The sequence below is a fragment of the Lytechinus pictus genome, chromosome 3 (genome assembly GCF_037042905.1).
Source record: "Lytechinus pictus isolate F3 Inbred chromosome 3, Lp3.0, whole genome shotgun sequence".
NCBI classification, from domain to species: Eukaryota; Metazoa; Echinodermata; class Echinoidea; order Temnopleuroida; family Toxopneustidae; genus Lytechinus; species Lytechinus pictus.
Genome location: NC_087247.1, coordinates 39,732,778 through 39,745,234, shown reverse-complemented (window position 1 = coordinate 39,745,234; position 12,457 = coordinate 39,732,778). Strand labels below are relative to the sequence as shown.

At 35.6% G+C, this 12,457-nt stretch overlaps 1 protein-coding gene across 2 annotated transcripts in view; it reads right to left on the bottom strand.

The window, feature by feature from the left end:
* LOC129257262 (neuronal cell adhesion molecule-like) overlaps positions 1-12,457 on the bottom strand; it is a 36,076-nt gene that overhangs the window by 11,157 nt on the left and 12,462 nt on the right. Inside the window, exons 4-13 of one of the 2 annotated variants that reach the window (XM_054895545.2) lie at positions 11,777-11,955; positions 11,051-11,359; positions 8,870-9,013; positions 6,617-6,725; positions 5,463-5,650; positions 5,161-5,301; positions 3,967-4,140; positions 3,444-3,580; positions 1,789-1,948; positions 754-902 (exon numbers count right to left, since the gene is read on the bottom strand). In XM_054895545.2, the coding sequence (XP_054751520.2) occupies positions 754-902; positions 1,789-1,948; positions 3,444-3,580; positions 3,967-4,140; positions 5,161-5,301; positions 5,463-5,650; positions 6,617-6,725; positions 8,870-9,013; positions 11,051-11,359; positions 11,777-11,955 (1,690 nt within the window). The remainder of the gene's footprint in view (positions 1-753; positions 903-1,788; positions 1,949-3,443; positions 3,581-3,966; positions 4,141-5,160; positions 5,302-5,462; positions 5,651-6,616; positions 6,726-8,869; positions 9,014-11,050; positions 11,360-11,776; positions 11,956-12,457) is intronic. The other variant, XM_054895547.2, reaches the window with a different exon arrangement.

Below are 12,457 nucleotides of genomic sequence, written 5' to 3'. Positions count from 1 at the left end.
ACTTTGAGATTGGCCTCTTGGGAGCCTTTGTGAAGACAGTGACAATACAATGTTAAAACCAACATGAATAAACTTTTGACAAAAAAGGGTGCCTTAGGTGATTTATTATTAACAGCTCAATTGAATTGAAATGGTATGTAATTATTCACCTAATGATTATTCTGTAGGTTTAAAAAAATGATTATCAACTATTTGAAAATAAACCCAGACAGATTTCATCAATGAAAAATTTGCCTGGAACAATATATATTGTGCAGTTTAAGCATCATAAAAATAACATTAATACCAACACACTACAGCGCATATCACTGTCAAATGTGTCCCTTCGCACTCAATTGAATATCATTACCCTGGCTTTAGCCCTGCAGCCTTTTACAGCGCGGTGGCATTTCAAGGAATAAATTCCTGCCAGGTACCCATTTACCTCACCTGGGTTGAGTGCAGCAAAACGTGGACAAATTTCTTGCCGAAGGGAATTATGCGATCCCCTGTTTCAAATTCAGAAGACTATCATTTACTTTTCTTTGTAAACATATATGGGAAATATCCCACAAAGATTGGTCAGTGATTTCCTTTGAAATTCCTAGTTGGCTGTGGTATGTAACACACCACATCATGGTATGTAATTAATCACCTGATGACATGCTAGTAGACTATCTATCAATGAGATTAAGCATGAAATATCACATGCATGTTGAGAGTGAGTCTCATGTAAAGTTTTGTGAAAAGAGGCCCCTGGAGAATGATACTAACCGGATCAGCTTCAAGTTCCTGATCACCCTTCATCCAAATCACAGTGGGTCTATCAAGTTCCTGATCATACGACATCTCACACTGGAAAGTGGCTACAGCGCCCTCTTTGATCGTCAGATCATTAGGAGGTACATCAATAGTTGTCTGGCCTGTTTGATGATCATAGAAAGAATGGTAAGGGGAGGACAAATATGTACATAAACGGTGGCAGTTAGAGGTGGCTATTTAACTGAATTGTTATAGTCTATTAAGACTGATGATTTCAAGTCCTCTCCAAGGGAACTGTAGGGCCATTCTTGTTTAGTAAAATGTTTGGGTCAACATTTGACCATTTAATATAGTACAGAAGGGGTAAATCACATTGATTTCTTTTCTTTTATGAAAAATATTTCCTTCTCTTTGATATGAACATTTTATTCCCCAACAAATACATTTTTGAATAATGATAACTGCTATAACCATGAATAATAACAATGGTGTGACCTTTTATTATTACTATTAAAATGGATTGAATGGGTGTCATGTCAAAATAATATATTAAAGTGATGTCACTGTATTCAACAAGAATTAGATTCAACAAAAATTTGAATTTCATGTTTTGATAGCAATACTTTTAACAATTCCAACGCAAGAGAAGAGAAATACGAAAGGGGTTGTGATTTGGCATATCTATTTCAAGATTAATAAGAAGCTAAAAGAGAGATTTGTTGGAGACCAGTCAGTGGTTAAAAACCTTGAACCCCAAGGTAAGGGGTATATGGAGAAATAAAAATTGGCCAAAGTTGCCACTCTCCATCAAGGTGTCATGTATAGTTGATATGGTTGAGAACTGTTTACTTTGGTAGCTCTGCTTTGACCATAGTAATAATATCAAAGTGTAACATCACAAATAAAAGTGCTATACAAGTGGCCATTATATCTGAATTATTATCCTTATATCAATCATCATCATCATCATCATCATCATCATCATCATCTTTATTTCTTTTTGTAACAAAAATGAAAGAAAGAAAAAAAAACTTGGAAACATCTCACCTAGCACTGTAAGCGTAGCATCATCTGTTTCAGAATGAACTGTAGCATCAATAGTATTTTCAGCTGTGCATTCATAGACTCCTTCATCCACATCCACGGCATCATTGATCACTAATCGTCCCTCCACATCATCAATGTTGTACTTGCCCCCATCAGTCAGCTGAAAAAGAGAGTAACTTCAATATGAAAATGTCCTCATATTCCTAATTCATCTTTAATTCAGAAGGATATTGCTTGTATGTACACAAATACTTGCATGTTGCAATGCAATAGAGAAGATGGATCATGCTTTGATATACAGTACATCTTTACATGATTTTGAAAATTTTCTTTTATTTCATTTATCCAGACTCTTTTTAAGTAGCCAAGGGGAACGCATGTATGGATACTAACAGCAATTTTACATGAAATGAAGGGGAAAAAAGCCCAAAAGAACAGTAGCAAGTTAAAAAATAGCCATAAATTGCTTTTGTGAGGGAATTTAGATTGAATGAAAGTAACAAAGAGTAAAGTAAATAAAAATAAAATACCAAACCCCTCCAGTAAATGTTGCAACATACCTTCTTTGTTCAAATGAGATGTATTTTTGATTACATGGAATAGAATTTTCTGCTGTTGCCCTTGCCAGATCAAGTATATATTATACAACTAACTTCTAAAATTTTAGAATAATGACCTCTGTCAATTTAGATCTCTATGAATTTTAACCTAACAACCCCAATGGCTAATCCAATCATTGTCATTCCCATACATATAAATGAGCTAAGTAATAAATTGAGCCATTAAACCATTTGTTGGTTAAAAAAGGAGATATTTCTAAGTATATGATCACTATGACCTTTGACTTAATAACATCAAAATATATAAATGAACCAAGTTTATCCCTTTTATGGTTTTCTAGTAATTGCGAAAAGAAGATATTTCAATGTATAAAATGACCTCAGTAACATTTGACTTCATGACCCCAAAATATAACCCTAATCAGATTATTGTCACTCAATCATGCATACCTGAGCCAAGTTTGATGTCAAACCCTCCAACAGTTCTTTAATTATCAAAAGAATGAGATATTTTAAGGTATATAATGGTATATTGTGACCTTGACTTTAATACCTCAAAATTGCTCAAATCATTGTTTAAAGTTGCTCTATCAAACGGTTCTTTGGTTGAAAATCACAGCTGAAAGGATGGAACCCCCCCCAAAAAAAATAAAAAATAATAATAACTTTAAAAAAATAAATAAATAACCATGGTAGGAGCATGGTAAAAATGTTTAATTGCAGAAAATGGCCAAACTTAATTTTCCAAACAGTAGAGCTGCAAAGCAATATCCCCAAGTACATGTATGGTAAGATTTCAGCCTGTTTTGGCAGCACGGCTGTTTCAATAGTAGTTACACATTTACAGTTACTTTGCTGCACAACTTGCAAAATACACACTGTGTATAATATGACCAACAATACAATAATGATAAGTTACTCTGAAAATGAATCAAAAGCAATGACCAATGAAGCAAATCTAGGTTTGTTCAGATTACACAGTATTAAAGGACTGTAGTATAAATGCTATCAATACAACAGGCAATTTCTCTTTTGTTCATGTGGAGAGTCAATATGAGCCAGTGTAAAGAAGTTGATGGTAGACATCCTCCTTACCGCCGTTCCCTTGAAGGTCCATGTTATGGTTGGTGTAGGTCTCCCTTCAACATGACAGATGAACTCTGCAGAACCATCCTGTAATACACTCAGTCTTCTAGTCACAGGGGTAAAGCTAGGTATCCTTGCTGGGATGGCTACAAACAAAAAAATACACACACATCAAATGCATGAATCCAGTTTGTCATTGCTATAAAAATTTGCATCTGAATGCAAAGTATAACATAATCTTTATCATATATAATCAACAATACCTGATTTTCTTCGGTGAGATGAAAAAGACAAATTAAAGGCGAAAATGTATACCATAGGGTTAGTGTGTGGCAAACCCTATGCCATACACAATGACAGATTTCAAATGCTACATTGATTTTTACCTTTACAACCACTCAAAGAAAATACTGTTTTTTTATTTAGTTGGATTGGCCTCTCTCTTTCATATACTCAATTTAATATTGGAGAGCAGAATTCCCCCTCTTATGTATTTAAACCGTATTGCTACGATATCAACAGTTTTACTCACAAACTACATTTAGCACAACACTTGTGAGTTCCTCCCTGTACTTGTTGGTGGCTATACACTGAAACACATTGCTGTCCGTTGTCTGCAGGTTGGTGATGGATATGGTAGCTCGTTTATCTACACCGGACCTCACTTCCCATCTACTGTCTGTATTAGTAACTGGATCAACGTTGGCTATCAAAGTAGAAAGATTTATTAAAAAAAACAAGCTTGATTACAGATTAATTTCAAAGGTCAAGTAAAGAAAAAGCCTACCCAATCTCTTTCAATGGTATTATTGATTATGATTTGGGAAAATACTTACTGAGACTATGAAACTATCTTTATGCGATGTTTTATACATGGGTCCAGCATGTATATCTATACAACAATGTTGATTTACACAAAGCACCTATAGTTCTTCCCAGCCACATGAATTCTTCATTTGAATTACTGGAGTTAATAGCAGAATCAGAGGTATTGTTAAATAACAGTTTTATCAAAGGTTACATGTTTCACTATAATACAGTGCCCTTTTCCAAAACATTACACTTCAGTTTACTCTGGATCTTTTATTTTTACTCTCTTCACTTGAAATCCTGAGTTTGATAACAGATGACATTCTCAGAATGATATTCCAAGTTTGCCTTCAAAGCAACATGCAAATATAAAGTAGACAAGTTGGTATGGCTTTAACATCATAAAGCACCCAATGATAAAATTTGTTCTTGCTTTTGGAACCAAAGAATATATTTGGCAATTTGTTGTTCATGACAAGTGGGGCATGTGCTCACATATAGCATCACCAAACCCCAAAATTTACAAATTCATAAATGTTATCCCTCACTGAATTTTGGCCAATCATTCATTAAATACGTTTCTTACATTTTTCTTATTTTATTACAACAAACTTGAAGTCAGGGTGAATATGTCCTTTACGAATCATTTGATTTTCCTTCACTTTCCAAAGTAAACTCCAAAATTTTCTGAAATGATGCTCTTGGGCTATGTAAAACAAAGGTTTGTGATGGAAATATGAAAGAGCACTGTTGATTAGTTCCTGGTCAGTGCTTTGAGCAAAATGTGTATACCATAATGGTCTTAATTGGTTTTTGCCATTTAGCCAGTCATTGCAACCTTAAATGTTACAGAGTTTGGAACAGAAGATTTCAGATTCCCAAAGTCAAGTGATCGCCCTATAAGCGCAGCTCTTACCTGCATATTCATCATACGGTTGTCCATTAACAAGCCACACAGTATTGGGTGATGGAACACCTTGAGCAAGGCAATCAATTTGCACTGACTCACCAGGTCCCTTCGTTTCATCCGATGGTGGGGTTGGGAAATAAGGAGCAGCTACATATGGAATGTTAGATAAAACAAAGGTATCATTAATATATCGATATAAGAAGATCACCTTAATTCTTATAATCAAAGGAACAATCACTTAAATTTTTTTTAAATATCATATTCCAAATATTTGCATGAATAAAGGAAATACTGATAACTGAGCTTACATTCCACGCTAACCACTGTGCTGAATGAATCTACACCTCCTGAGTTTGTTGCAGTGCATGTGTACGTCCCTGAATCACTGTTATCGACATTGGAGATGACCAGCTCCTGCCCGAATTCTTCAATAATTACTCGTCCTTCGGACTGTAGCTGCTCCTCTCCAAGCATCCATGTAATATCAGGGGTTGGGCTGGAGAGACAAAGAGAGAAGTAAGAAGGGATGATAGGAGGGGTAAGAAGTGAAAGGAGTAGAAGGAAAAGATAGGGAATAGAAGGTTCAAGATTGTAATTTAATAGACCCTATTGCTAATTGAAGAGTCAAAGAAAAGACAGCAACCTTTTCCTTACAAAGTCAACTTACTATACCGGTCAGGCAAAAAAAAAAAAATTATCATCAAGGGCTGATTTTCAAAAACCTACTGCCTACTGGACATGCTTTAACAAGTGAATAAGGATTTTCCATGGCTCTGTTTAATATCCAGAGCTCTTTTGAGCATTTGACATTTCCCAGAGCCCCAGTGTAATTTTTTCCTCGGTACAGGTATATGGGAGACAATGAGATTAATTCTGCATCTTCTGAATATCAAACTACATTAACAATATCCTCTATATCATTCTACTGAGTTTGCATGTTGCAAGACCATCATAATATATATTGATATACTTTTGGCTGTTGCATTAAACAAGGAAATCCCTCTGTAACTATCACTTGCATTTCAGCACTTAAATATATTCTGCGACTTAGTTTACTCTTTTTTTTTTGCATTGTTGAAATATTCATGTACTGTAAGCAATAATGCATTTTTGAACACTATGATAGCCTGGATGAAGCAGATGATGCAGGGGGCACCATATGTATCAAATCAGGACTTTCGCAGCCATGCCTTACTTTTGTGCTAATCAAAGTTTACATCAAAAATACCTCTCGATTATCCAGGCATTAACACATACCACCTAAATACGGTATCATATTATTTGGGAGAAGAGACTCATTCAGGCCATATATATGTGCTCGTGAAATATTTTTCCCCTTAATTCAGGGTTTTGTTAGGTGTCAATCTATTTTAATCACATGATATATTCTCACTGATAAGAAGAGAAAGGGAGAGAGAACGAGAGAGATAAGGGGAGTTCATAAACCTAAAATCATACTTACTATCCATAGGCAATGCATTTTATTCTAAATTCCTGGGATCTGACAGCAATTTCAGAAGCTGCTGGCTTTGTAGCTAAGACGGCTGCCTGGTTAGATACTGGAGCCAAATCTGAAATCATTAATGTTTCAAACATCTTAAATTAATGTCCATGATGACTACTTTATTCCCCATTAGGGACCATTTACTAATATCAAGTGAATCAAATGTTAGTTTCATTCAATAAATGGCAAAAGATGGAAAGTCAAATTGAACCCTGAATCTTCTGCTTGAACTATGAGTGATTTCAAGTTCAGTGTTGATGTTGTGTTGGTGTAGAGAGTAAAAAAATACTGCTGTTGCTCTCACTCAGAATATGGGTGAATGTAATCATTACCAATCACATTGCTAAACATCCAATGAATGTGATCTCAGCACCAGCTTCTTTCGGGGTTTGGTGTTGAAGCTGCTACCAATTTTGCCCTAACACACTCGCGCACACACCTAGCTTTCAACACTGAACTTGAAAACACCAAGTGACTCTGAATCTCACTCAGATATAATGATAACATGGAAGATGAAAGTGGAGGTGTTAGTACTGGTGGTGATCAGGGGCAGTATCAGAATACAGGGGCAAGGTTACTTATTAGGTCATGTCATTTCTCTACTCAGTGGAATAGGAAGATTATGTAATTCAACGTCTATTCGACATCTGCTCCCTGCCAACCCCCCCCCCCCCTCTTTGGGGCACAACCCCTGGTGGTGATGATGGCATGATGACTATGAAAAATACCACTTCCCAGTCACTCCTATTAAAAAGCGATTATGCTACTACTGCTACAAAAACTGATATCATCACTTCTACCACTGCAACTGACTGCTACTCTCAAATTTAAAGGAAATATCACATATTATGTTTCTGTACCCCCCCCCCTTCTCTCTCTATAAAACATAAATCACTTTACCATGTGGAAGAAATACAATCATTGTTAATAAATGTTAAAATGTCATGTTAAAGTGTTAGTGTTTTAGGAGTCTATTTCGCACTCTTCTGAACATCATTTTTCCCTAAGCAAGGATATTTTATGTGATTGTAAATGTTACTTGAACTGTTAACAGTCTTTAAATTGTGTACGTAGACATGACTGGTCCATACATTGGTCTATGAAAGATTTTTTTTTCAATACACCCTGAACTAAATGACTTGACTTGAAATAGGTTGTTTTGTCATCTGATTTATAATACCCTTCCCCTAAAAGAAAGGGGAAGAGTAGAACTGAATGAAAAGAGAGAAGTCTTCAAGATGTACGTAACAAAGAGACTGAGTGAATAAGGGATAGGTCATCAGTCGAACATCATCATGATACAGAATTAGAATTTGAAAATGAGCATGCACCATATCAAGCAAAACATTAGTCCATTCTGTTTGGTGGCCCCCCCCCAAAAAAAAAAAAAAAATAATAAAAATAAAAATATGTTGAATTCTATGATTGAGGCATGCATTTGACAGGCTTTCAAACCTCTTGGAAGATGCAAAGTAATGCATATAAAAAATAAAGATTTCTTATTGTCTCAACATAGGAATCATGCATTTACCAAATAAAGCTAAGGGAGAGAGGCTGGGATTGAAAAAATAGACAGAGGTTGGAGAGAATGAGAGGGAGGGATAAAATAACATAATTAGAGATACAAACAGAGAGGGGTGAGAGGGAGGGGGAGAAAGAGTTTAATAGAGGGAGAGAGACAGGGAAAGAGTGGGAGAGAGACAAGTAGAGGGAGTGGGAATGGGAACCTATTGGCAATGTAGTGGTGACATGTTGTTAAAGTCTCTGATCCATGCATATTTATCATGCAATAAAATAGTTACGTGCAGGAGAGGAAACTATTGATGCATCATGCAAATCATATTCATCCACTAAATTTACATGAATGTAAGTGAAATGAAGCTTCAAAAAATTAATCTCCCTTTTGTCTTATGGAGATAGATGTAGAATTTGAATATCATAGTAATTGCCGATACCGGTATTTAATCTAGTCAAACTTCAGAAGCTAAAATGCACTTAGAGTGTCCTAAGGAGGAATATAAGTAACTACAGCTGCATTATAAATACTAACAGGTATGTATCAAAAGTTTGATATTTGAAGGAATGTCTCCAGTAGTCTTGTCCACCATGCATTAAATTCTGGTTAAAAAAGGAATGGGTTAGAGCATTCCACAAAATGCATCATGAAGGCACTTAGGTCATTCCTTTCTTGCAATTGCATCATGAAGATACCTCTCTTTGAAATGTGTAATGAAGGTGATTCATCATAAAAATGTTCAGAAACAGCCCCCAGCAGAGTGTTCTCACGACGGAACCTCCGAGATTTGGGGGCTATTTCTTTCTTGGTGGAGATGTTCGGAATCTGACTGTCATCGGCTGCACTCAAGAAACAAGGGAGTGATTTACACAATATCCAAGCACCAGTGGAAGAAGAGAGGGAAGTCTTTCAGATTAGTTCCGGGATGGAAATATGTTACATAAATAACTATCCTTCTGGGAAGAAGAATATTCATTACACAGTAGGTTCACTACAAATTACATACAAAATCAACTCAAAGGATTAGGGAATTTAGGGTTATTGACATTCCAGCACAAAACCATTCTTTCTAAGATCAACCAATGGAGTTTATTAATGTAATTCTTCTCTCCCTCTTTTTTTTTTGGGGGGGGGGGATGTAAACAACAAAACATACCATTCTATCTGCAGAACAAAAAAAAATGAAATTATGCAAAATCGTTCTTACAATGACATCAAATTTTGAGTATGCCCATCATGTAAGACTTTCATTAAGGAGTTGAATGAGGAGTCGAATGTTGTAAACAACATATGAACAAAAGTTATGTATATTATATAATGCATCATTAAACTAAATCTAAACTACCTATCATCAGTTAACAATGTATTTATAACACCAATAGCACACATTCCAATTAAACAACTATATAATATGATTAATGTTATTTGTTTTAAATCACACAATCAAAGTATTAATATTGGGAAAGGGGTATATTGTGGAGGATTTTTACCTACAGTTATTAAACTTGTTCTTAAATTTTCTCAATATGCTTGTCATCAACAAGTATTAAAAGTTTAAGTATAAGTATCAAAGTACATGAATAGGGAAAGGTGAAGGGAGAGGAAAAGGGAAGATGAATTATTCGTAATGAATGGAATTATGTGTCAAATTGAGCAGGGGATAGCTATAAATGACGGAGAATGTATGGATTGATGAAATGAATGATGTAACATTTATATCCATCCATGTAATAATTGGAGTCTGGTAAGCTTCTGTTCCACTATCATGATCTCAACCCTAATCTATCCCACTCCATTAGAATGGTGGAGAGTGGGAAGAGCGGGAAGGAGTATGGGAGAAACACCACCAATCGTGTGAGGACACAGTAAAGGCAGGTATTTTTTAAAGTGAAAATGTTCACAATTTATTCCTGAGATACACGACACCTAGTGGGTAGAATTCATATTTCACGAGATTAAGATCTTAATATTATTTAGGTCATTATGTGTGTGCGGAAGCAAATCAATAATGACACATTTCATATTTTTGTTCTCAATTTTGCTACTCCAAATCTAAAGCATGTTGTTTAGAAAGCATATTCTGATGCAGGACATCAGCCAACATGGTATTCGCTATTGTGAAATGCACATAATTAGAAGGCGGACATTATCATTGCATCAAAGGAATGTTAATGTAAATTGTCTGTTTCTTTGTAGGTCCATGATCAGACAGAACTAAGATTGGCAGTCCGATTAAAGTTCTTTTAGGCACATGGGTGATGATATTGTAAACCCTTTTTAGCATAGAGTAAAAAATATATTTGTGCAACAGTGCACAAAAGTATAAATTCTCATGTTTGGTAGTGTAAGTCGATTGTGCAGATTTTCCTTTCCCTATTGTTTTGCTATGAACAGCACAAGGTGGTCATTCTTCCTATGTTCTAAAATTATAATGACTCACAAATGACCAAAGTTTTACCCAATCTAGTAAGGTCTGAAAATTTTTGGAAAGAGCAGCATAGTGGAACAAGAGTTTAATACAGAAGCAGGGATGCTAATACTAAAAGCAGCATTGCAGAAATTTTAGGGTAGAAAGGGATGGTTTGGTTGAAGCCCCCCAGTATTTCCACAATTTCTAAATCTTTTAGTAATCAGACAAGATAATACAATTTGCACCAATCATGTTGATATATACTGTAGGTATCAAAATTGTAATCTGAAAAGAAAATAAGTCAAAAGTTCTGTTGAAAACTCAAGACAACAATTATTTTATCATTACGTCATTGCATCAATTATTTCATCATGATGATCTGAGTAATATCATGAGGATGTCATGAGTTTTGCACATTCGTAGATTGTATGATATTTTGAACAGGTACACCAACTGCCATTCCTACTTGTGTTTATTCTAAGACTGATCAGCGGAGACCTCTGTGAAGCCCCGACTGCATTGTTCATAGCGAGGCAGTAGTAACCCTTTTCATCGCTTGGTTGTACGTTCGAAAAGACCAGGTTCCCCTTGAGATCCTGGTTAATCCGCGCGTCGTAGGTGATCGGTGTGGGTTTCTCTGAATCATCGGTCCAGTAAACGTATGCAGCAGGATGGCTATCAGGAAGACCACCGCTACCTCCACAGTTCATCTTGTGTGATTCTCCCACACGCTTTGTTACTGACTCAGATGCTGTGCTCTTGAATTGGTCCATGACTTGAGATAAACAGCAAAGAAATGAACCAGTTGAAAGTGTAATAGTCAGGCCATAGTCAAAAGAGACATTATACTGTTAAAAAACCATAAAATAACCTAAAATATTCAAATCAGATTAAAATCACTCTAATATGAATACAAATGTCAAATCAGTAGTTGATTTACTGATCATATATCTTAAATCATTGTGAGAACAAGTCATTTAATAATTGAACTCTTCTATCTAGACATATTTATGCCCAAATCCCATAAATCCATAAATGAATCTGATTCAGTGTTTGATCTAATTGATCATAAGTTAACTTATGTAGAGATTATATGGCTTTTTCCTTCAGCACAAACAATCAGCAACAATAGTCAGGAATAGCTTATCCATCCTACTTAATTTCTTTTACAATGTTAATGTTACAAACTTACATGCCACTGCAGCCAATATTTTCTGTGACATTGCTGTACCAAGATGGTTATTAGCAAAACACTGGTAGATTCCATTGTCAGCTTTTGTCACAGGATAAATCCTGAGGTTTCCCCCTTGAAGTTGAGCATGAACTTCTTGGTCCACATCAAAGAAAGTACCATTCTTCTCCCACTTGTAGCTAGAGACAGAAGATAAAAAGTTTATCAAACTCAACTCAAGGGCCCTGTTGCAGAAAAGTTACCATTATGGTAACTTTGCCATCCATTGGTAACTTGCACGGAATCCTTGATTGTGATTGGCTGTTGGTCATTGTTCCCAGGGTAGTTACCGTTGGATGGCAAAGTTACCATAATAGTAACTTTTATGCAACAGGGCCCAGAATACTTATCAAATGACTCGCTATATAGGACCAAATTCTCAACTACTTTTTTGTACTGGTTTTCTTTAAACCACTTTGCAAACCAGTTCAGAAGATGGATTCGCTAGCGTTCTGATCAAAATCTCCCGAGCTGGTTTCCAAAACTACTTCATGTAAAGCGATCTTGTTGCTATGGATATGCGACAGATTTGAAACCGCAACTTAAGCATGATCATCAATATTTCTACACATTGTGTGTACTGAATAGTGTGCCCACTATACACACTTTTTTTATACATGTATATAGGGATGTATGATTGGT